General features: G+C 42.6%; 1 protein-coding gene across 19 annotated transcripts in view; it reads left to right on the top strand.

Moving 5' to 3' along the window:
* CELF2 (CUGBP Elav-like family member 2) overlaps nucleotides 1-25,173 on the top strand; it is a 653,507-nt gene that overhangs the window by 374,716 nt on the left and 253,618 nt on the right. For all 19 annotated transcript variants that reach the window (XM_029616663.1, XM_029616667.1, XM_029616660.1 and 16 more), the window contains one exon: nucleotides 18,673-18,869. In XM_029616663.1, coding sequence (XP_029472523.1) covers nucleotides 18,673-18,869 — 197 coding nt within the window. The remainder of the gene's footprint in view (nucleotides 1-18,672; nucleotides 18,870-25,173) is intronic.

The raw sequence follows: 25,173 nt of genomic DNA, 5'->3' as shown, positions 1-25,173 counted from the left end.
CAGTTTGGCAGAATTTAGGGATGGGGAGGACAGAAGGGCCTTTTGTGAGGATCGGAGCTCTCTGGCCGGGGTGTAGAAAGCAAAGAGACAGGCGAGATACTCTGGGGCCTTGAATTTAGTCCTGGTTTCAATCAGTAGCCAATGTAATCTGTAAATAGAAGCATAGAAAGGACTAATGGTCCACCCAGTCTGCCCAGCAAGCATCCCTTGGTAGTATTTGCCGTGCCATGCAAGTTACCCCCGTGTTATCAGTCAGCGCTGCCTCACGTGCTTTGCTCTTGGACTTGGCCGTAGAAGCAGACCTGTGTTTTTTCCTTAATGTCTGCACATCAGTACCCCAGACTGTAAAACAGTCATGGCTCGTGTTGGTTGTCTCTGAATCCAAATTCCTCGTCTTTCCACCACCACATCCCACCCCACTCCTTCAAAGCAAAGAGCGACGTTGCGGTTGCAGCGAGGCTGATTGGTTAAGGGCAGTAATCCCATGCTTTCTGTTAAGGGTGGTAACTGCTGCTCTGTGCAAGTTACTCCCATGCTCATCAGTTTCCCAGTTGGGGCCTTCCTTGGTTGCTGTTATGCGGTCTGACAGTTTGGTCCCCTACTAGGATTCTGGCCGCCATGTTTTGTACGAGTTGTAATTGTTTCAGGTAGCCTAAATTACAGTAATATCTGAACAACTAGTGATTAGTGCATGGATAACCAATGCAAGGTTGTGCAAAGGAATTCTACAAATGAATGATTCCATCCCGTATACACAGGGGCGGAGGCCCGGGGATTCGCCACCCAGGCTCTGGTCCAGGAGATACCACGTGGTTTGCCGAGCACGGCTCTGTTATGGCCACGCTCGGCAGACCACGTGACTAGAGCGACCGGCCCACTGGGGGATGCCCGATCCCCCCAATAGGCCAATCTGCCCCTGCATATACAATAATAATGCACATGCATCATGGTACACAGTAAAATGAAAGTATACAACCCCAATGGCAATACATCTTCTGTGATAGGATTTTTAAGTGGGAATAAAAAAATGATACCTGATGGAGAAGGGGACTGGGATTGGCTAAGGGTAAAACAAGGAGTAGTGTTGATGGAATGGAAAGCTCTTTGTTGAGTCCTTGGACCTGATCCAAAGCTACTGATTGTTCTGATCCATGACTTGTGGTCGGCCCTACGAGCAGCTGTACTCGCCCCTGCATGTGCTGACAGGCCCCAACACCCACGTGGCAGGAACTCCGCTGAAGTGTGGCTTGACCCACCACCGTTCCACTGCCTTCAGTCTTCCCCTAAGGTGCGCGCGTGCCTAACATGCGGCTTACAAGGGGGCTGTAGCAGGAAAGGCCCTGTAGCACCCTTTGATGTCATCAGAGATCCTCAGCTATTTAAGGCTGGCCTGCACACCTCCCCGATGCCCCAGCGACAGGTCCCTTTGCTGTGCCTCATATCCCAGAACATGTGGCTGATTCCTGTGTCTTGCCTTCTACTTGTCCTTCTTTCCCTTGTTAGTGCCCTAGTCTCGTCTCTTGTCCTGTCTGTCTTGTGCCCTCACTCCTTGTCTTCCTGTTCCCCCCCCCCCCCCCCCCCTTCAGCTTGACTCCCTGGATCCCAACCTTGGCTTTGAACTTCAACCTTGCTTTGTCTGCTTCCTGCCCCGACCTCTGGCCTTTTACTCGTCTCTGCTGTCTACCACCTGCTCTGACCATTGCCTGGACTTGGACTCTCGCCCTAGGACTATCCCTAGGGACTCACCTAAGACCTGCCGGCCGCTGGAACCCAAGGGCTCAACCTGTGGGGAGGCGGCTGGTAAAGGCGAAGCTCGTCCCACCCAAGGGCTTTGCTGCCAGCTGTCGGTGTGAGTCTAGTGGGCTCGCCTGCTGGGTAGTGCCAATCATACCACAGCATCAAGGGTCCACTTTTAAGCCAGCGTTAAACTGAAGAACTAAAATATGCCTAGGATTTTAATTCTGTTCCAGAGCAGCCACCCAGATTTGTAGGGAAACACAGGGAGTCCCATGTAAACCATATATATTCTCCCTTCACCCCAATCCTTTTTTTTTTTTTGATTGCTTTCAAAACTGTATCGCCACTGCAGGCAGAACTGACAAATATTTCCCAAAATATTCATGCGCCGACTGCACATTAGACCATTGCTGTTGAGGCAGCAGTAGCCTTTCTTTGACTGCAGCTTCCCCCCTCAACATAAGAGACCATGGGGATGATTGGCATGCGCAGACGTCGTCCAGACGAAACCATTCCCTTGTAGAACAAACCAGACCCAATCATGCCACAGGACGTTAATGATCAGCCTTTGACTTAATTTTAGATTCTGCTCTGTGTTGTAGCTTTGCTGCAAATCCTTATGGCTTCAAGTTATTTTGCCTCTAATTGTATTATACTGTGCTGAATATCTCAAGTGTGCATGGTGATAAATTTAGTTGTTCATTATTCAGATCTGCAGATTTGCAAATCCTCTCACAGGAGTCCCTAAATAACTTTTGAGTCGTAAAGAAATATGAACACACGAGCCGATCATTTCAGTCTCATTAAGGAAATGAGTGCTGGAATGTGAACCGTGCGTCTGGAAAGCGATCTTCTGGGTTGATATTAAGAGCCTCGTTCCTAGCAATTCAATTTATAGACCTCATGTTTTTCCATTTAGTAGGAATTCTTTTTTTTTTCCACGTTAGAGCCTCAGCACAATCAGAACGCAGACCGTGTTTTGCAATGTGTACATATCTGTGGAACGTGTTAGATTTTATGACTCTGTAAATGATTATCTCGCACCATTGCAGAGCCCCTTGTCAATAATTTAGGCATTCAGAATGACGAGTGAAAGAACCAAAAGTAAAATTGTGTAACATCTTGTGATTTTATTTTATTTTTTTAATTTAATGCAGTACACACATGGAGGGTAGTGCTGTAAATAGGGACAAGATTGAATAGAATGAACAGATTTATTTTTCCTAATGGAATATGAAATGAATTCTCTCGATCTTATATCCCTTAGCAACTTGTGCACAGGCTGTGCAAGAACATTGTGAGATAGACCGAGACGCTGAGCAGAGTCGTTTTAGAAGAGCAATGGGGACATTTTTTTAACCCTGGCTTGCTGTCTATCATCTTGAATTAGATCCATGCTAAATGAAACTCAGACTTAAAGAAAAAAACTTTTATTTGTGTGTATAGAGAGAGAGAGACTTCACGAACGAAAGATAAAAGAATCAGAAGAAGAAAGAGAAAACCCCGAGTTGAAAAAAATGTCTATGAGCAGCTGCATTTTGAGGAAGCGGAAGAAAGGAGTCTCATGGTGGCAGATACATGGGAACCCCCACACAGGCCCCAAAAAACCCCTCTTGGTCTTTCTGAGCTCTGAGAGAGTGCTCGGCGCCATCTAATGTCGTCACCCACTTGTGTGGCTGATATGGGCTCTGCTTGTCAATGGAGAAAGGATTTAAATACCAGCAAGAGCCGAGTTGGCTCTCTCCAGTGTATAAACATCTTCCATGCACATTCGGGATCAAAAGTCTGAATTAACTTCTTTGTGCTCCATAATACGCATGTACCTTCTATGTCATTTAGGTAAATATATATTTATACGTTGGAGTTTTAGCCTCTCCTCAGACTTCCGCCTCAGCAGTTAAGATGAAGCATTCTTCGATACAAATGTTGTCGCCTAAATAAAAAAGGCACAGTCCTCTCTTGATCGGCACCATGAGTCTGAAAAGTCTTTGTGCAGAAAAGGTGTTGGACATAAAGTCTAGTCCCTCGGCACCAAAGGTCGGCACAAAGATGATCCCCTTTGACACAGTTTCTCCTCTGTGCCAAAAACGTATCGGTGCCACCAACAAACAAAGCCTTGATGCCATCTTCTGTGCTGAGACCTTCTCAGTGCAGAGAATCCATAACAGGACCAAAACTCTCCAGTCCTAATTTTGCTTCCTAGTTTCTTCCACTATTCTTCCTACAACTGTGTTTGTTACCCCAATTTATGTAACAAAAAAAAAAAACTTAGAGATTGCAATACTTTTTTGCATTATTCTAATGCACATCTATGCACCCTCAAGGACAATTTTCCATCTTCTCAGCTTTTGAATTTTAGGAGAATTTGCCTAGATATCAAGGACTTAAATGAAGGTTGAAAACATTGATCTAATCGAACGAGGTTATCCAGACAGGTCCATTTAGAAAGCTATAAAACAGCATTGTTTTCCTGGTGACACCTTCTATTATCACAACTCTTTCTGAGCTGGATATAGATGAGACAATGTTATATGTTCTACAATTTACACAAATTTCACAGAAAATTAAGGTCATAAGCATATTAAAAAATGTTAAGATTGTATCCTTGCTTTTCGAAACAGAAGCTCATAGTTACATACACTAGAGGAAAGAACTTAAAAAATATATATATATCCCTCACATTTTTCTCAAATGGCTCGATTTGTGAATTTTAATGACCCTGGTTTCGCATGGGGACATTTAAAATGTGACCATTGCAAAGCATGTTCTGTGACTCTTCAATTAAGAAAACATAAGAACATAAGTGATGCCATAAGAACATAAGAACTTGCCATGCTGGGTCAGAACAAAGGTCCATCAAGCCCAGGATCCTGTTTCCAACAGTGACCAAGGCAGGTCACAAATACCTGGCAGGATCCCAAGAGGTAGAGAGATTCCAAGCTGCTCATCCCAGGGATAAGCAGCTCCACCTTAATAATGGCTCATGGACTTTTCCTCCAGGGACTTGTCCAAACCTTTTTTAAATTCAACTACAATAACATTTTTACTACTCCTCCGGCAACAAATTCCTTCGTCTACCAATAAGGTGTATTTTCTACAATCCCTCACCACCTCTATTTCTTCTTATGTTGCCTGTCATGTTATGTCCGTGTCCCAAAATGTATGTAGGTAAAACAAAAAAGGTTTTTGTGGATACGCGTTTCTGAACACCGAAGTTTGACCAGCAAACAGGGTGAATCACCATTCCTTGACAGTCAACATGTTTTTTGTTATTGATCACATTGGAATTAATCCCCGACAGAGTGATCATGATTAAGGATTAGTGATGTAGAGAACAGGCAGACTGGAGATTGACCACCTTGATCTTTATCTGCCATCATTTTACTACGTTACTATATAGAAGTGGATTATTTTGTCTACACACTTTGGAGCTGACGAGCTTGAATTCATTGTCGAGTGACATTTGTTTTTATGAAATTCCCTTCTTCACATCATCAGTTCAGAGGTCTTCGACAATTTTGAGTGTTTAGAATTCATGTAACTTCTTTCTAATATTCATTAATGAAGAATTCTTCAAAGCACTGTTTAAAGGTACTCTCTAGTTCTTGTGATTGGACAGATTCAAACATGTGACCTTTTAAATGCAATTTTGTGCATCACTTTTGATTGGCTGTTCAGCATTTTTAGCATGCGTATAAATCACGCTGTGTTCGTTTTGTGTGTCTCTTTCATTAAATATGTTATGAGTTGACAGTCAGCCTCTATGAATGTTAGTCATGAGAAAAGACCACCTGCATTTTATGTAAGACCTAAAACTTCAAACAAACGTGAATCTTATTGCAAGCAGATTTTTGAATTTCACTTTTCTTTTCTGCAGAAATGAAATGTCCCTGATGCAACCATCTAGGCAAAACGTTGGCCATGAAACACTGCTGAGAATTATTTTTCTATCTAATTATCCTTTTGATATTGAAGATAAGTTATTAAATTAAAAGAAAGAAATTGCACTAAGATATCACAAATTATTCAGTATGAGGTTTTCAGACTTATGACTGATTTATTGAAGCTAGAATAGTGAGCAGTGGCTCTCTCGTCCTCTGAAATCTTTTCCTTCCTGTTTTTCTTCATACAAATGTTGATATTTATAATTGAGAAGGGTGCCTATTAACCATTAAGTGGACTTTTCATTATATACCTTCCTACAGCTTGCCAGCATTTCATGGTTAGAATTTACCTTTCTTGAGTGCATTCTGAAGATCAGGGAACAGGATGGTCCGATTTGTACAGTTCACGCAGCAAAGGCCATGGTTACCCCATAAACATCTCTCTCGCGTTTTCAGTATGAGCTTGTAAATTTGTAGGTAGACGTACACATCTACGGCGAGTTCATTTGTCAGCCATTCATCTCCCCTCCCCCGTTCCTGACAGGTTATACATATGCTAATGGAGGTGAGTTTATTATTGGAGGCATGCAGTTGCTTGTCAATGAAGCTTCATTAACACTACTATCGCAGCCTGACATTTATCTTATAATTTTCTGGAACTGGCTGTCGCATCTCCATGGAAACCCCAATTGCAATTGAAACAAGTGAGATAATAAAGGCATCCATGGAGATTGACAAGCCTGCAAGGTTGGCATTTGCTTTGCTACACAAGGCGTTCTAGAGATATTAAACATAATGCCAGGAAAGTTATTCTGAAATGCAGCCTTCCCCGTTGTTTGTGGGAACTGTTTGGCCTGGCTTGTCCGCCAGGCTTTGGGAAAGGCTGGGCCGAATCTAATGGGCCATCAGCAAGCGGGTAGATTCTGGAACGGATCGTTACGCGCCGATCTCACGTCTAACACAGTCCCCATCCATTCTGCCGTTGTAAATGGGTTGTTAATTGTTCTCAAAGCCATTTGGAGACACTGTGGCAATGCAAACCCAGAATCTGCCGTTAATCTGCGTTGCTTGGATTCAAAGCTAAGGTTTCTGTGCCTAACGGTGATTATACATACACTGCTTTGCCTACAATGTTTCCAGTGTGAGAGGGGGCTCATTTTTACTTATTTGTAAGAACTTGAGCTTTTTAAGTTCATGACGCTAAATCAATTTAGACAGTGCCCTAAAGCACTGAGCCATGAAACTGGAGTGGGTCCAGAGTGAATTAATCTGAAATTAATTTGATTTTGAAAGGCTCCATCTGGCTGTATTTGGGAAAGGCAATAAAACAGATATAAACAAGTAATCATCTCTATCTAGCATGCCAAATGAGGTGCAAAATAGGTGTGTGTATATGTGTAGGGAGACGCACATGTTTGTATGTGTCTGTCTCTCTCTCTGTGTATATATGTATATATATAAGGGACGTTGTCGTGTTTGTGTGTGTGTGTGTGTGTATTAATGGGACGTGGTCCTGTTTTTACGTGATTTTCTGGGATGTCCATGCGGAGCCTGCAGAATAAGCCTGGATTATGGGCTGCGGGTTTGGTGGTCTATCTCTTGTTCTTTTGATCTGTAGCTTTCAACCTATGACATCTTAGTTATCCTAAATAGGTTTTGATTTATTACTTCTGTTTCCAGGGACATCTCACTAGATGATAAAAAGAAACCCAGTAAACCCCAAAAGCCAGTTTTGGAGGCTCCTCTGGTGCTCTTATGAAATGGTCTGGGTGTGGGATACAGTCATTTCTTCCTCTCTCACCCCAACGCTTGAGCTCCCAGTTGTAATCGATCGACCACCTTCCCACCCCTTGCTTTCAGATAAAGTCGAGCTCTCCAAGTTTCTCCTCACATACCCTTACGTTGAGCTTTTTGTGAAGTCTAAGAATCGCAGTTTCCTTATTACAGATGAATGCATTCAGCTAAATATAATAAATGGCCTTCATCTCCAAAGAATTCCTTTTGGACTCGTTCTCTGCTTGAGCATATTTAGCTATGTAAAGTAGCAAAAGGCTGTGCTGAAGTGTTGGCGCAGCCCTTTGACCTGTGGTTTTCGGACTTACTAAAACATTTTCTTTCTAGCAAGCTGGTTGGTGTGCATGTCCTCTAGCCCTGAATTTTGACGTACTTCCTCTAACAATCTGCTGATTTTAATGGGGGATATTTTCAAAACGATTTTCTCTGGATAGTTTCTAAGCCTGTAATACACGTTTAACGAGTACATCTTTGGTGAAACATGGCCAGATGCACCAATTATAGGATTTTTTTCTTGTAATTAATGGAAAGTCAGCTTCAAACTGCTCAGCAACCATGCGTTTCGGTCTGCGGGTGAGTAGTGTATTGATGTATTGGTAGGGAGTATACACCTGAGGAGTATTCCAAGGCCGGAGGAAATATCTGTATATGTTAGTGAGTGCACACCCTGTGTTAGCTTACACACAAACTGTATAAATACCTTAATAGCAAAAATAATTTTACTAAACATTTTTGGAATTAGCAAAAAAGGAAAGCAGTAATTAATATTGGTTAAATGTTAGTTCCTTTCCTCGCCTAAAGACCTGTCTGCTGTATAATTTACTGAAAATATGGACAGTGAATTTAAAAAAAATAATTTTCAGCAGTAATTTCTGTAAAACTACCATCCAAGATGATTTGACCCAGAAAATAAAGTTTTGTAGAAGACTTTGAACATTCTCTCAGGGATCTGCTCCTGTAGTGTCAGTTTCCGTATCTAGGATTTCTTTATTCTTCTACAATAATTTAAGTGATGAATAAAATTAGTTTATCTTAATTTTCTCTCTGGCTTTTAAAGACAGCCGCTGCAAGTTCTGTGATGGGATTTTGATAATTTTGACAACAGCTCTTATACTCCTCCCTTAGAGGGACTATATAGCTCTGTGAGCCACTCCTGGTTTTAGCTCGCTGCGTGTATGGAGTTGTACTCCTACTTCTGTTATGGAAGGCAGCCCTAGAGGTAAATCTCCATGCATAGAACGTGGTATTAGCTCGCTGCGTGTATGGAGCAGTAATCCTACTTCTGTTATGGAAGACAGCACTAGAGGTAAATCTCCATGCATAGATCGTGGTTTTAGCTCGCTGCGTGTATGGAGCAGTAATCCTACTTCTGTTATGGAAGACAGCACTAGAGGTAAATCTCCATGCATAGAACGTGGTATTAGCTCGCTGCGTGTATGGAGCAGTAATCCTACTTCTGTTATGGAAGACAGCACTAGAGGTAAATCTCCATGCATAGAACGTGGTTTTAGCTCGCTGCGTGTATGGAGCAGTAATCCTACTTCTGTTATGGAAGACAGCACTAGAGGTAAATCTCCATGCATAGAACGTGGTATTAGCTCGCTGCGTGTATGGAGCAGTAATCCTACTTCTGTTATGGAAGACAGCACTAGAAGTAAATCTCCATGCATAGAACGTGGTTTTAGCTCGCTGAGGTTCTCCTCCTTCTGTTATGGAAGGCAGCACTAGAGGTAAATCTCCATACATAGAACGGGGATAAACTGAGACTGAGGGAGCCTGCTCCTTTTGGCGCGGAACTGATTGATCATGCTTTCATTTCTAGATGTGTTTTGAATCTGAGGGATGGCGATGCGTTGACGCTAGTTTCAAACTGTGATCTTGAGATTGTTTATATGGCCAGAAAATGATCTGTCTTACTTATTTTCTGAATGTTCGTGTATTGGGGTTCTATGGTGCCTCTCGCTCATACATTATTCAGACATGATATACAGCTTAATGCTTCAGAAGCATACTGTACATGTAACTTCTTTGTCACTAATTTCAGGTCCCAGGCTGCTATTACTGATACAGTGTCTTTAAATTAGTGCCTTAATAAGCCAGTGCTGTTGAAATCTATAAACCGCTAATCTATCATGTACCTGACATCTGAAGGAGGAACCTGTAAGGCTCAAGAGATCATGAATATCCATCTTCAGATAAATGTTGTGGGTCTGGTTGGGAAAAAAAAAAAAGAGGGTTGCAACTTGCAAAGACTCGAATGCAACTATCCGAGCCCTGCATGGCAACATTCACCGTTTAAATTACGGAGAAAGTAATTGGCCATTTTATTCTGGTAGAGGTACAGTTTGTTATTGATATTAACTCTGCCTGATTGGACCCTAGTTATGGGAATAATGATCTTTCAAGAATAAGATTAATTGATGATGCAATAGCTACGTTTGAAAGAACTACGAAAAGTCTCACGCCTTTCCGCTGCATTCGGGGGAGAGGAGTCTAAAATATATTTTTAAAATAAAAACTATAACCTGTGTGACTGCTAATTGCAATCCAACAAACTTTAGATTTTATTATCAACAAAATTATTAGGGAGTACATGGGCATTTACTTATAATTTTAAATGAAAAACAAAAGGCCTCATTTTAAGCAGAGTGAGGCACAACAATGACCTCTGTCTTCTGTGGGAGGAGTGATTAGAAGTCCTCTGCCGTGAGGTCAGGCTCTCTGGGTGACCTTGGACAAGTCACTTTAGCTTTCCGTGCTTCCAAGATACTTGGCAAAACCTGGCTTTCCTTCAGGGCAAAGCAAACTAAACATATTTTTGGGCAACATCGTCTTTTGCATTAAGCTAAGTAAGCGATGGGTAAGGTGAAAGGGAGGGAAGGGTTAAGGGATTAACGTCTTAATGATTTGTATGCGCCAGCCCTTGATTTCCATCAGTAGTGTTTGCATGGCAGTAACTTGAAGCTTTCACTATTCTTCTCCGGCCTGCAAACTCCAGTTCTGATCGACTTTGAAAAACATCAAAGTAACATTCGTACTGTGTTTGGTTTTTATTTCAGTAAAAAGATGTCTGGGAAGTGGTGAAAGTGGGAGGAGGGCGAGGGAGTAGACGGTTCTGAGGGGAGGGTTTCCAGCTGCCTTGGCTTCTAGCTCAGTTGTAATCGGTCTCTGTTGAATTGCAGCACATTTACGCCCGGCTCCCATGGCCTGGTCATTGCAGTGACATTCCTTAGCCAGGGGTCACGGGCCCTGAAAATGGTGTTGACATGGTACCTGAGCCAGGGGCCACGCACCAGGAGCCTGCGGTAGGTGTTGACATGGTACCATGACTGGAGCCCCCTCCTCTCCGCAGCATCCTCAGCTCTTCCAGGGAGCAGCGTCCTGAATGGGGAATCCAACCCATGCCACTCTTAGGGTTTTGGACCAGGCAAGTTTGTCCTCTTTAGGGCCACGAAGCCATGAGCTTTCATTTGCAACTAACTTGCGGGGGCGCTTTCCATCTATTTTTAGAGCCCTGACTCAGCCATCACAGTGACAGTCCCCTCCAGAAACTGGCAAACATGACCCTAAGTCTGGCCACCAGGCTTCGTCATCGTCATGTGATTACTGGGGACCCCCGCCTTCACCCTCATCCCGGGCTCTCAAATATTAGTATGGACTAAACCCAAAATACAGATTCTTTCAGCTCTATCACCTTTCCGCCTTCCTAATGATGAACAATGCACAGAAACTATATAAACAGAGGAGAAGGACCCGGAGAATGTTGGCTAAAATGATCAAATTTACTGAAAGCCGCTAATGCCACTTAGAAGCTGTGGAGATAAAGCGATGATGTGGATGTGGAAGTAGACATTACATGCACTGAATTTTAAGCATAGAACTAGCTTTAATTCAGCTTCCAGCTTCTCACAATTTGAGTGTGTAAGTGTAATCAGATTTTAAAAAAACCACACTATTAAAGCTAATGAATTTCTGTTCTTTTACTGAAAGAAGCACAGTTTGTTTTAACTGTGCCTAATTGACAGTGCACAACCTTAGTAATTACTTCTATTAATATTAAGTGGTCAGCTGCTCTTAACGATTTATTTAAAAAAGAGAGAGCCCCATCATTCCAGTCTTTTAAAAGCACAATTATCACAGCTGATTATTGTCACTGCATGCTCTCTTGCACTTTCTTATGGTCCAGGTAAGAGGCGGTGCTGGCTGGCTCTCAGTTACTCTTGACAATACTGTATTTCTTTTCTTTTATCCGCTTTGACAGTAGTGACCTTTATCTTTTGAGACTGATGTCTTATTCCAGATCAAGCGCTCATTCAGTGGGAAACCATTTAACTGTGTTTTGCTGCAAACGCCAGCAGTCGGGGGTGTTTACTGCTCTTTAGGTATCAAAGCACCCATTTGGATGGCTAATTAGATGTTGACATCAGAATATAGTCTGTATTAAGTCAATGTAAAGGACAATTAAACTCTTAAATAGATTTGAGTTTTCTCTCCTTTTTCTTCCGATTTAAAATGTGCATATTAATTTAATCCAAAGTGTAGAAAAGTCACAGGTTATATAGCCTTGGGTCTGGGAAATTGTGGTTTTGCACTTGGGATCACCTTAGTCAACTCTTTGCCCATTGATGGTCAAAGTAACCTAATCACGTTGTTATATCACTAGCCACTGTATGTAGATTATGCTATGATGGATCAGATGAATGGAGAAATGGGTCAGTGGAAGACTTCTCCTGCTCTTTGGAGATAGGATTACTGTATGTAAACTTGACAGGAGTCTGGTGGCATCTAACAAAGTGGACTCTATCCTCGAAAGCTCATGCTTCAATAAATTGGTTAGTCTATAATGTGCTACACCAGAGAAACACTGCTGTCCCTCTGTGTGAAAATTTTTGTTAGTATCAACAGAAATTATTGAGGTTGACGTTCAAAGGGTTTGTCCAACTAACTTTTGTAGATAGCTGGACAAAATCCGAGTTTTGAATATTTCCCCCTCCCCACCAGCTAAATTTTCTCCACACAAAATGTATCCAGATAAAGAGGCAGCACTGTGGGCATTCCCAGGGTACAGTTTCATTTTCTCCAGTCAATGCAGATACTCTGTGCTGCCTGGACAAGGTTAACCAAGTAAGTCTGGTCGAAAAAATACCTGTTAGCTGCCTATATTTATCTGTTAACTTTAAGATAGACAGCTGTATTTAATAATGTGGCTATATTATTGAATGTACTTCCAAAGTTAGCTGGATGACTTTGCTATCCGTACTAGATCTGAATATGGACCTCATAGTGTCGTCTGTTCAGCTGTGATAGATTGAGTTTACTGTATTGTTGCCTCAGTCAGCTCCACTAAAATCAGGGATGTTGTGTCTACCAGCGGTGGTCAATGCATTGTAGGGAAAGAAGGTTTTGGGAGGGATTCAAGGTGGGGAGGTTAGCAGTCCTGTCTTCGTAAATCAAGGAACAAAAGGTTTAAGCTTCAACCACCTAATTGTGACATATGTATCTGATGTGGGCAATTACATTTCAGAAACAAGGGTGTAACCCATAAGATCAAAAGAAGATATCTGATTAACTGACTGCTACATCATGATTTATAATAATTTTGGTCTATTTCACTATAATTCTTATTGTCTCACCACTGAGCTGAGCTATCAGGTCACTTCTGTTTGAAGTGCTCCTTTTAATGTATAAGTTCTTTTAACAGTCCAGTCATGAAAAATCAAAGTACAATCAATATTTGGGACCTAGTTTTTAATGTCTGGTATCTGCAGAAAACTCAAGTAGTCCCATTCCCAAATACCTATTACCAATGAATGTCAGGCCCTGTTGTGCATTTCTTTCCTTCTACCAGCAGAGGGCCTCGAAGGGGCATCTTTGACACTCTGGTTAGTTGTCCCAGCTCTGTGGCCCACATGTTCTGCTGGCGACCATCTTCTTCCTGTCTAGATACAGTTGTAGTCCAGGCTCACAGTCAGTACTTCCTCAGAACTTGGTCCAGGTCTTGCTCCTATGTTTGGTCTTCGTGGTTCTAGACTTCGTGGTTCTAGACTTGGTCCAACTTTTCATGCTCCTGTATACTCCTAGATGATTTGTGTATCCAGTTCTCCTGCAGTGGTCCTAGATTTTCTGTGAGCAGCTTCGTGTCTCTAGGGTTTCCTGAAGAAGTCCTGTCCTGCTTCTGTGGGAACCTTCGTGTCTCCAGGGTTTCCTGAAGAGATCCTATTCTGTTTCTGTGGCTCCAGATTAGGATTCTACTTTGCCATAGTGTGGGTCGTATGTTTCCTGTTCTGTCCAAAATCCTGCTGGCCGCTAGCACCAGAGGGCTCAACCCAAAGGGAAGATAGCCATTGCAGGCAGAAGTTGCCCTGCCCCGGCTCCAGTTAGAACCTGCCAGTCTCGTCCTGTTTGTACACTGCCTGCTCTTGGCTTTGGGGGTCACACGTCCAGCTGACAACCCTATCGGAATGAATAAACCTCTATGGCATTTAGGCAGGAGACTTCACTAGATGAATTACCAACAGAATGGCCACAGTATGAAATGCAGTATGTTTTTCCTGTACTGTGAATGAATGTAAAGAGTTATTAAAACTTGCCCCAGCACCTTGGGTAGCCTGTCAGCTGACCGAGTGATAAAATGGAAGTTACAGTAGGATGTTAAGAGGAATAATGGCAATGTTGAGAGAGAGGATGTTCTGAGGTGGAGATCACTAGCATCTAGCCTCTTCCTGGCTCAGTCCCTGCCCCTGGGTCACTTTTCACAGGACTGAAATGTCCTGCTGGGTCTCATAGACTAAACTGGCCATAGAAACAAGATTCTGCTAAGATGATAATTACCACAGAACTCCATTCATTTTAGAATCTCATGGATAGGGTACTTTTTGGGCTGCTTGTGTTTTATCGAAAACCTCAGTGGGGGCTTCAGAATCCAAACCCTGTTTGTTAGCTGGTTTATGGTTTTTAACCATTTTATGCACTACCTTCAGCTTGTAACCGTTCCCAGCTTTATCCTGGTAATGATAGCTCTTGGGCTGCTCTATATCTTATTTATTGGGCATTTTTAGTATGATTCAAAATGGGAGAAAACTACTAGTCAATAGGACCCTAAGTGATTGTTGTTTTTCTAATACAAAAATGTTGTCTATGGTAGGGAAGGTCACAAAAGGTTTTCTTCATGTTTTGAATTAATATTCCTTATAAACCGTTGTGTACAGTTAGATCATCTTATTGTGAGAGTCAGTGGACTTCAGATTTGTAAACTGAATTAAGTTTAAAGAAATTACTACAGCTTTCTCCCAAAAGAATGCTAAATTAACCCAACTATATACCAAATACTTATTCGCTAGAGTTAAAAGAGATTCCAAAAGTATTCAAGTTTGATTTCTTTTTTTTCTTTTTTTTTTTTTTAAATCCTTATTTTTATGGTTTGGTGGCATTTTTCAAATTTTGTTTTCATATGTGTGCCGCAACAATAGATTGTATATATCAAAAAATGTCTGAAAGCTCTTCTATCTGAGGTCCATCTGGTTGTAGATGTGAAATATATTGATGGTCTTCTTACAGGCATCCATATTATTAAAACCACTATCCTAAGATGTGCCAGTTGACACTCTGCGATAGGACTCAAGTGTTCAGATAGAAGATAACCCTGAAGTGTTGAGTCCCACGGGGCTTCACTTCGTTTCTGATGCTTTTAAATTATGCATTCACATTTTCACAAAGTTGATTCAGAGTTTCTGTATCCAGTATTTTTTATATGCAAATGATATCCAACTAGTTGTCACCTTGGGTCAGACATATGATGAAGCAGTATTCAGATTCAGTCTCTGGTTAGAGGCTATCTTTGGTGGATTGAGTTTTAATATGGTGAAACTTAGTCCAGGAAAATCAGGAGTGCTGTGCATTAGCAAAGTAAAGAGGATCTCTCTAAATATTGTTCCAGCGATTAATGGGATAAGCCTCCCGTTTAAGGAGTGCATACGCGGTTTAGGGGTTACCCTGGATTCCAGACTTAAAGTGGGGCGCTGGCTCCAGATATGCTCTTTTTTTTGGATCAAAATGAAACTCCACCACACGAAGGTGATACCTGTAAATTGTACCTAAAAATACTCACACCTTCTGGTATCCCAACAAAAACTTTTTACACTTTATTAACATTTTCAAAGTGATTTTCAATTTTAATAGTGCTTTTTATATAGAGAATACATTTTGTGTGTATTGAAAACTTGTGTGGAAGGGGTTGTTGGTTTCATATATAGTCAGTTACCACCTGGTAATGAACTTCCCAACATCTTTGTAATTTTTAACCGCAGCCTCCTTCCAGTTATGCTAATGTTACTTATTACTCAAAGAATGATTTATTTTATTGAAAATAATTTTATAAAACACTAAAAACATTGGGGTACATTTTATAAATTTGCGCGAGCGCGTACTTTTGTTCGCGCACCAGGTGCGAACAAAAGTACGCTGGATTTTATAAGATACACATGTAGCCGCGCGTATCTTATAAAATCCAGGGTCGGCGCGCGCAAGGGGGTGCACATTTGTGCAACTTGCGCGCGCCGAGCCCGGCGCGCACTGCCTGTTCCCTCAGAGGGAACTTTCTTTCCACCCCCCTGCACCTTCCCCTACCTAACCCATCCCCCCGGCCCTATCTAAACCCCCCCTACCTTTGTTGGCAGATTTACGCCTGCTGAAAGCAGGCGTAAATCTCAGCGGGCTGCTGGCGCGCCATCACCCGACCTGGGGGCTGGTCCGGAGGCCTCGACCACGCCCCCAGGCCGGCACCACGCCCCCGGTCCCGCCCCGAACCGCCCCTGACCCCGGACACGCCCCCTCCCCCGCCCCTTTTACAAAGCCCCGGGACTTACGCGCATCCCGGGGCTTGCATGCGCCGCCGAGCCTATGCAAAATAGGCTCGGCACGCGCAGGGGGGGGTGTTTGGGGTAGGTTTTCGGGGGGGTACGTGCGTATCCCTTTGAAAATCTACGCTATTATGCATATGCCTATCGCTATTAGAAATCTTTTGTCTATTTCCTTAACTGTTCCTACAAACATGACACACCCCATGGGTATATAACCAAAAAAAAAGGCTTACTGCCCCCCTCCCAAGGCATACAGTGTTTTGTGTAGAGGCCTTCTGTTAAAACCGTTTGTAAGATACAGCTAGCCCACAGTGCTGCAGCTCGTCTTTTCACAGGTTCCAAAAAACGAGAGAATATTACATTGAATTTGCAGGTGCTTCATTAGCTAGCTGCCAAGTTTCTGATTCATTTTAAGGTCCTAAGTTTGGTTTTTAGATGTCTCTAGGGATTTGGGCTCAGTTATTTGGAGGATCGCTTACAATTGTAGACCCCAGGGAAAATGTTGAGATCTGTCTTAAAGTGGTGATGAAGAAATGTGCCTTTTCCTTAGTTGCCCCATCATTCTGGAATGCTATTCTAAAAGAGATCTGATTAATCCCAAATGTGATGGCTTTCAGAAGATCAATTAAAACTTGGTGGCTCAACCAAACTTTTCTCCTGTAGGGCTGGTTTACTGAGGGAAGGTAATATCGAGAGAGGGTTTGATAGGTGATATTTTATTGTATAGGTTGATAAGGGGTTAAGGTGCTTGGATCTATGTTGCTGATTTTTATGTTTATTGTATTTTTTGCTGCAGTTTTTACATAATTGGTTTTATTTTATGATTGTTTTTATGGTGCGTTATATTTGTATGTGTTATGTTGGTTGGGGTAACTCACTTGGCGCACTCTTTTGGATAAGTGTGGGTAAATGAGACTACATAAATAGTTGGCAGTGACAACAGGAAGCCTAAAGGTTGAGAGAGATTGGGCTCTCGCCTTGGGACATAGCCTATCTGGAAAGGAGTTGAAGCACATTGGTGGGGTGGTATAGGAAACATGCATCCCCAATGCATTTTTCTGTATTTGCTCTATGGCTTAATTAACCTCTAGAATTCCCAGTGCTATGAATATGATTTATTCCATGGGCACTTACTTCACTGGACATCCAGAAACAAAATATCTCATTTACTTTAATAGATGTTCACATCAGAAACTTTTCATCATGCATTTCTGCAAATGGCATGACTTTTCCAGTAATCTATTAGAAATCATTATGACATAAGTTGAGTTTAATGAATTAAACCCAGTTTTTAATAGGCATAAGTTTTTGAGCAATATGAACTTTACAGAGAATTCTCACCATTAATACGAAAAGCTGGTGGCACTGTTTACATGAAAAGAGAGAGCAGGCATTTTTCAGTGCACAGTATATTCATTTCCACCACGAACGCACATCTGGTTCTCCAGGGCATTTTACAGTGTGCGAAAGATTTGAAATACCGAGGGTCCTGAACTCGAGGTCAAACTTCTGAAGAGGGACTTTTGTGTTCTGGAAGAAGGCAGCTATTCTGAGATCCCGTCCACTTATGAATTGTGCCTTTTGTCCTGGGTCACAAAGCACAATGGGCTTAACGGAGTGCCCTCCAGTCCAGTTGCCATTCCTTGAAGAAAGGGTAGGCGTCCAGTCCGTGGCCGGCCCTCTCCGAATTGGAATGCTTTCCGTTCTGAGCAATGGGTGATGCTGACTCGATGCACTCGTGGATGCCTTGCACAATCTGCCGATTCATTGCTAGCTGCTTGCATTTGTCCCCTGATGGATTGCCAAGTGCTTATAATCCTTTTATGTGACTATATTACAAGATTCAGATCTGCCTTACAGCTGCCAAATAACAAGTTCACCACTAATGTATTACAGCTGGGCTCAGAACAGCACTGTAATGAGACCTTCCCTTACTTGTAGCTACAACTCCAGCTTTCACGTCAAAATAAAGTAATGTTGTATCCTGCCTTCTAGTTCTCTGGCTTTTTCTTTTTAATTAATACTGATCTGCAGTGAGAATTAAAAGCAATAAAAACATACTTAATTGTGTTTTATTTTTTGTAGGCGGAGTTTGTTTTTGCTTGTTTAAGTCAGTCTTATCATTAAGTAAGCATAATGTGGCCTGAGAGCTCTGTGTCTTAAGGGACAGGTTGTGCTGAATCGGGTTTTACCCCCAATGATTCTGTGCATCCGTCCTCTTGCTGTCCGTAGAGAAATCGGAACCACATGTCATGGACTAAAACTAGGCCTGGCTCAGCCTATTTATGATGTCGTGGCGCCATTCTAGCCATCACCTTCAGTATGCACCATCTTTTTTGTGTGTGTGTGCCCTTTGTGAGTGTCGTAACCAAGGGTTTCTTTCTGTGTTCCTTTTACAGTAACGGCACAGCTAGCAAGATGAATGGCGCATTGGATCATTCAGACCAACCAGACCCAGATGCCATTAAGATGTTTGTTGGACAGATCCCACGATCATGGTCAGAAAAAGAGTTGAAAGAACTTTTTGAGCCTTACGGAGCCGTCTACCAGATTAATGTCCTCCGAGACAGGAGTCAGAACCCTCCCCAAAGTAAAGGTAAGGCCTTTCCGGTTCATTCCATGCTTCTGAAATGTGGTCTACGTTCATAGCCTTGCTAATGATCTAGAGCACGCGATGCTTGCTGTAAAGCAAAGCGAACCGTCCGACAGATCCGGGTCTCCGTTGCCTACCAGTAGAGTTTGAAGCTATACAAATTCAAGAAACTGCCTTATTAACAGCAAAGGAGTATCTGTCCTTGCCAAGAGGTGCTGCAATGGTTTAATGTGCTAGTCCAAAGTTTATTGTGTTTCTGAGGTTTGGCTTCTGATAAGCCCAAAATGTGTTTTCAGCTGTGGCTCATACGGGGCTCTCTCTGACTTCTACTATTGGTGCTCCAGCGGGATAATAAATTTAGAGGCCTTAACGATTTGGGAGTATCCTGCTCTCCTCCCTTTTGGGACCTCTGCTCAGCTCCCAAATGTTTGTACATTTAGCGAGAAACGTGTTTTGCATCATCTTGGTCTTAGTTTCAAAAGACGGAATATAAATCAATCAAATAATAATGATGATTATGCCTGCCCCTCTGATGTGTTCCTGGCTGTGCTCTTATTTTATTTTATTCATGTTCTTTGCTTTGGATGGGCGGGAGGCTTTTTTCTGGTGATCTACAATGTGAACTATGCGCACTTTGTCTGTGTGAAGTGCACAAGGCTGATCCGATCCACCCGGTTCCCTCAGCGGCCGCCTGGACTTCTGTTGTGCACCTCAACAAGATTCAAAGAGAAAAATCAAGGACCCTCTGGTACATCAGTTTCAACATTTAGTACTGAGAGGCCAAAAACAAAGCAATACTACCACCTACAGCTGTCCAAATTTCTACTTGCCTTGATTATTTTTTGTCTCCATTCCTGGGGTATTCTTTTGTGTGTTTACATTTCTTTTAACTAAACAGTGTGCTCCATTGATTCTGGGTCAAGCTTAAGAATCCTTTCTAGGGCTGACAGGAATGACGGGGATAGGTCCACGCCCAGGTCTTCTTGGGAGGGAGGGAAGGTTGAGTGGTGGTAAGGGTGGCTCTCCCCAGCCCTCAGAGCAGCGAGGGGTCCAATACGTAACCTCGTAAAGCCATTCTTCAGCAGGTCAGACTGTCACATACACAGGTTTCTACTAACAAACTGCCCAGCAGCTCCCACGTTTGCCTCCGTCCCTCATGCTAGACATGACTCGCTGAAGTAAAATGTACGGCGAGTCTTCGGAGGTGGATGTGGGTGCCACCTCTGGGTTCAGGAGGACAGGACTGTCAATGAGGTGCAGGTGTGATTGCAGCCACCCTGGAGCTGTTCTTTGCTGTGTGGAATATGCTGGCGCTCAGGTCGCCGTACGATCCAAACACTTCCAGTACGAAATATACTCCATCCTTTCAGAATATTAGAATTTCATCCCGTTGCACTGAGCTGGCCAGGAGTTGCCCCGCCTGTGGCAGAGATAATGTGCAGACAGATACAAGGCTCTCATCTGTGTCCCCTAGGTCCTCTGCCTCTGAGTTCCTCCTTGCTCAGCTTGTGTGTTTCTTCTCTTATTCATGCTCTGTTCCCATGTGCCTTAATTTGCTCAAAGATCTCATAGCTCGGTTAGTTAGCTGGCTTTCTCTTGCCAGTATAATATAAAATGATGGTGTTTTTATTACTGCTAAGAGAAAATGGCATCAAAACAACCCATCTAAAAGCTAGACCATCCTCATGGCCTCTCCGCAGAGGCTGAGGGACTTCATGCCAGGCACTTGTGACCTGGATTGGCCACTGCTGGAAGCAGGATGCTGGGCTTGATGGACCCGTGGTCTGACCCAGTGTGTCACTGGGACCAGGGAATGCGGAGCCAAGCAAAAGCGTTTCTATTCACCGAAGGTTTGTCCTTCAGCTTTCCGTTTCTTCAGGCTTTTCTTTCTGTTTCTCTTTCATAGTTTAAATTTCAGTTATAATTTTTTAACCCTTTCACCCCTTCAGAGACAGAAGTGAGCAGGTGGATGTAGTGTATTTGGATTTTCAGAAGGCGTTTGACAATTCGCTCGTGGGAGACTCCTCAGGAAATCACAGAGTCGTGGGATCAGAGGCAGGGTCCTATTGGGGATCGGTAACTGGATGAAAGACGGACAGAGGATAGGACTCAGTGGTCAGTTTTCCAAATGGAGAAAGGTCATTAGAGGAGAACCCCAGGGGTCTGCACTGGGACCTGTGCCATTTAGCATATTCATAAATGAGCTGGAGAAAGGAGTGACGAGTGAGGCGACCAAATTTGCAGATAGCACAAAAAAATTGTTTAAAGTCACTAAAACGGCAGTGGATTGTGAAGAATTACAGAAGGACCTTATGAGAGTAGGAAACCGGGCTTCTAAATGGAAGATGCAATTTAATGTGGAGGGAGGGAAAAATAATCCCAACTACAGGTGCACAACGCTGGGTTCTGTAATGGGAGTCACCACCCCGGAAAAAGACCTCGGCATCCTTGCGGGTAATACCTTGAAATCTTTGCCTTAGTGTGTGGTCGGGGTCAGAAAGGCAAATAGAATGTGAGGAATTACTTGGAAAGGAACAGAGGACAAAACAGAGAATCCCATGGTGCCCTTGTATGGATCCATGGTGCGACTGCATCTGGAGCACTGTGTGCAGTTCTGGTCTCCCCATCTCAAAAAAACAGATAGCGGACACAGGAAAGGTACAGAGAAGGGCGACAAACATGATAAAGGGGATGGAAAACCTCCCTTATGGAGAAAGGCTAAACAGATTAGGACTGAGAGGGGAGATCATTGAGATTTATAAAATCATGAGTGGGGTAACGCATTTTTAGTACCTAAACTATACAATCATTTCCAAAGCAGACTTGAGAGAGAGATCTAAGTGAAGAGAAAGTCACTTATTCTAGGTTACATGGGAAGTCCGTGGTTAAGAGTGGATTAGAATTCATAAAACATTTTAGCAGTGGTTCAGCCCAAAACCGTACTGAAATGAGTGAATTGTGCGTCCAAGAAAAGCATTGGAGGTAACCTGCATGGAGTGACAGCCACAACCCTAAACACTTTACTGGGCAGACTGGATGGGCCATTTTAGTTCCATATAAGCCTTAGATTCAAAATCATGTACAGTATTTGCAAGGTGCAGACTCTATTAAATGTAGGCTCTCTTTTGGCATTTAATGGACTCTGAAGATCACCCAAATGATCATAGCAACCAACTTGTACAGCTGTAAATGGGAATAACATTCACAGTTTTGCATCTTGCAGATGGCAGATCCCTGACAATTTGCAATACATAGGCAAGTCCTTCGGTGCAAGTTTGATAAGTGAAGCATAGGAAAGGTGTTAGCCTGAAGCGTTCTCATTCTCATGCTCCACTATAATACAAATAAAATTCCAACCTTTTTAAGACTGCCTGTATCTGCTGCCAGCTTCGACCATAAGGCCCATCTAGTTTACCAGTTCCATTTCTGCTGTAGACCACAGCTGAATCCTGGCAAATAAGGATCTTCTGTGATTCTCGGGCTCTCCGTGAAAGCTAACCCTTATTTGGGCCGTTATCTTATTGGTAAAGATGATGGTGAGATATAGGACATTCAAAGCTACTGGCTTTCCTTATTCTCCTCTAATGAGATTTCTGCGAGCTGCTGTCTTCCATACATCAGACTTCTTTGTGTTACCTCGGGTGAATTCTCATCTCATTTCCAGCATTAACTTCTGGTCAGGCTAGAAATAAAATTTAAAAAAAAAAAAAGTTTTTGATCATACACTGATTGGTGAGATTAATGTGGGGTTTTCTTTTAAATGAATTTGTGGTATTTAACATGCAGTAAAACTTAAGATTTGGATAATGAATAATAATGAGGTAGTCCTCAAACAGTCTGCACTTGTGACAATCCCCGAAAAAGAAAAAAAACCAGTGTGACTGTGACCGCAAATCTTCTCAAGCCTTTTAATCATGTGGCATCAAACACAAAAGCAGCCATTTGTTCCCATGTCATTTCTGACTGTGAAATAGGCATGTAAATGAACCATTTCAGCATAGAAAATGTGTCATCTTTTTATTTATTGCTGCAACGTTATAAAACCCTCTTAGAATGTACATGGTAGTAACGCAGAAGAGTTGTCGCTCTGTAGCTCGTGATATCAGAGTTCGGTCTGAGGAGCCCAGCACACACGTTTCACCGGAAGGACCTGTGTCGAGAGTAAAGCTCTCCCGCATTCACATCTCATGCTGAATTGTATGGTGATGTAATACTGAAGCAATTGGTGCTTAATATTTTGGGGAAAATAGGATGGAGGAGCCTCTTATGGTGGAGAAGCCTTCTGAAAACTGAAGTCTGCAGACACTAGATTAACGAGAGTGTATAAAAATACTTTAATAACAGGTAAAGACTCTTTAAAAGAAAGATATATATATAGTGATGTCAAAAGAAGATGCTGAGCAGTGCTATCTTTCTGGGAGAAAAGATGCCACTACTCACAACTGCAGGATGGACGGACCATAGGGCAAATCAAGCAGGTAGAGGCAAAAGGTGCTGGTACTCAGTACCTGCAGGTATCCCCTGAAAAAAAGCCAAGGAGAAGCCCTTTTGTTTGCCCACTTCAGTGAAACTTTTTTCAGAAAAGCATATTTTCTTAAGACCTATAATGGTCTTGAATGGGCTTATTTAATAGGATCGTTACAACCTGTCAGGGCAATACTGCCGGCGTAGGACCCCCAAAAGCAGGAGTGGGCTGGATGCCGGTGAGACGGGCTGGAGAGTCTTCTGCCTGTACCACCCACCTTCGGCTGCTGGGAGCCGGCAGGACTTAGACAGGGAAACTGAAAGGCACCCACAGGACCAAGACTGAGCTGCTGTGGGACCAGGAAACACAAGGCTGCTCACTAAAACAAGGCAAAACTCAGGAAGCATAAAACAAAACTAGGAGCAGAGAAAAACAGGACAAAGCAAAGACAGAAAATGTGGCCCAAGAGAGGAGCAACGTAAAGCCTCAAACTGGGGCTTTATATTGTTTTAATGTGATTTTATTTGTTTAGTCTGTTATCTGCTTAGCTGTAAGTGGAAAGTAAATTTGCATAAACAAATTAAATAAAACTGAGGCCATAACTAGGAGCAGGACTTGGACAAAAGCTCTGGCAAAGTACTGACCATGAAGCTGGAATATATCCGAGTCCAAATTGGAACAGCATGGCCGCCAACAGGAAGTACAGGCCATAGAGCTGGGAGGACCAACCAGAGTGTCTAAGCAGCAGGCGGTAGTGCTGGGAGGACTAAGCAGGCAGGCCATGAGGTCCCTTGCTGGCAAGAGGCAAGAACTGCCCAACAGGTCCTCATAAAGCCAAGGCTAATTGTGTGCTCTATTGTGAAATGTTCATTCAGTGAAGTTACTAGGTGATACTTTTAAGACCGATAGGAGAACATATCTTTGTATTCAGTGTATAATGAAACTCTGGAATTTGTTGCCAGAAGATGCGGTAAACATTGTTGTAGCTGGGTTTGGACAAGTTCCTGGGGAAAAAGTCCATAAACCATTATTAAGGTGGACGTGGCGAAATCCATTGCTTGTCCCTTGGATAAGCAGCATGGAATCTGTTGACCTTTTCGATCCTGCCAGATACTTGTGACTTGGATTGTCCATTGCTGGAAGTAGGATACTGGGCTTGATGGACGTTTGGTATGTCCAATATGGCAAATCTGATACATAGTGTGTATAAATGTTATGCTATTTTACATTCATATACTGCCTTCCTTGATGAAATTTATCCTAATGTTGTTTACAACAAATTATTTAAAAAAATAATAACAAAATATTCAATACAATACATATGTATCAATAAAAAATATAAGAAATATCCCAATTTCACTAGGTAGGCAAAGCTGCCAGTCTGACTATTCACATAATTCATATAGCAGTAGCAATTAATAATAAGCAATCCACCCCCAAATGCAGGCATACTACTGTTGTAAGAATTTAATATACACCCTGTGTATTCTCTAGTGCAGTGGTGCTTAATTCCAGCCCTCAGGGTTTCATAATAGCCAGAATAATGGAGCTTAAGTGGCTACTTAGGGGCTGATTCTCTAAGCTTTTTTTTCCATAGACATAGAATGAGAGAAAAGCCTTGGTGAATCAGACCTTTAGACTTGTATGCAAATACATGATGCATATTCATTAAGGTTACACTGAGAGCAAGACCTGTTTTTGAACATGGAGGCACAGGATTGAGCACCCTTACTCTCATGCATTGGTTCTCAATCTAGTTCTTGAGAGCACCCTATCAAGCTTTGATTCCCAGGCCGTGTAGCATAAATATGCATACAGTGTATTTGCATCCATGCAGATCTA

Source organism: Rhinatrema bivittatum, chromosome 9 (assembly GCF_901001135.1).
Source record: "Rhinatrema bivittatum chromosome 9, aRhiBiv1.1, whole genome shotgun sequence".
Lineage (NCBI taxonomy): Eukaryota > Metazoa > Chordata > Amphibia > Gymnophiona > Rhinatrematidae > Rhinatrema > Rhinatrema bivittatum.
The sequence above is the reverse complement of the archived record's forward strand: the minus strand, read 5'-3'. Positions and strand labels throughout refer to the sequence as shown.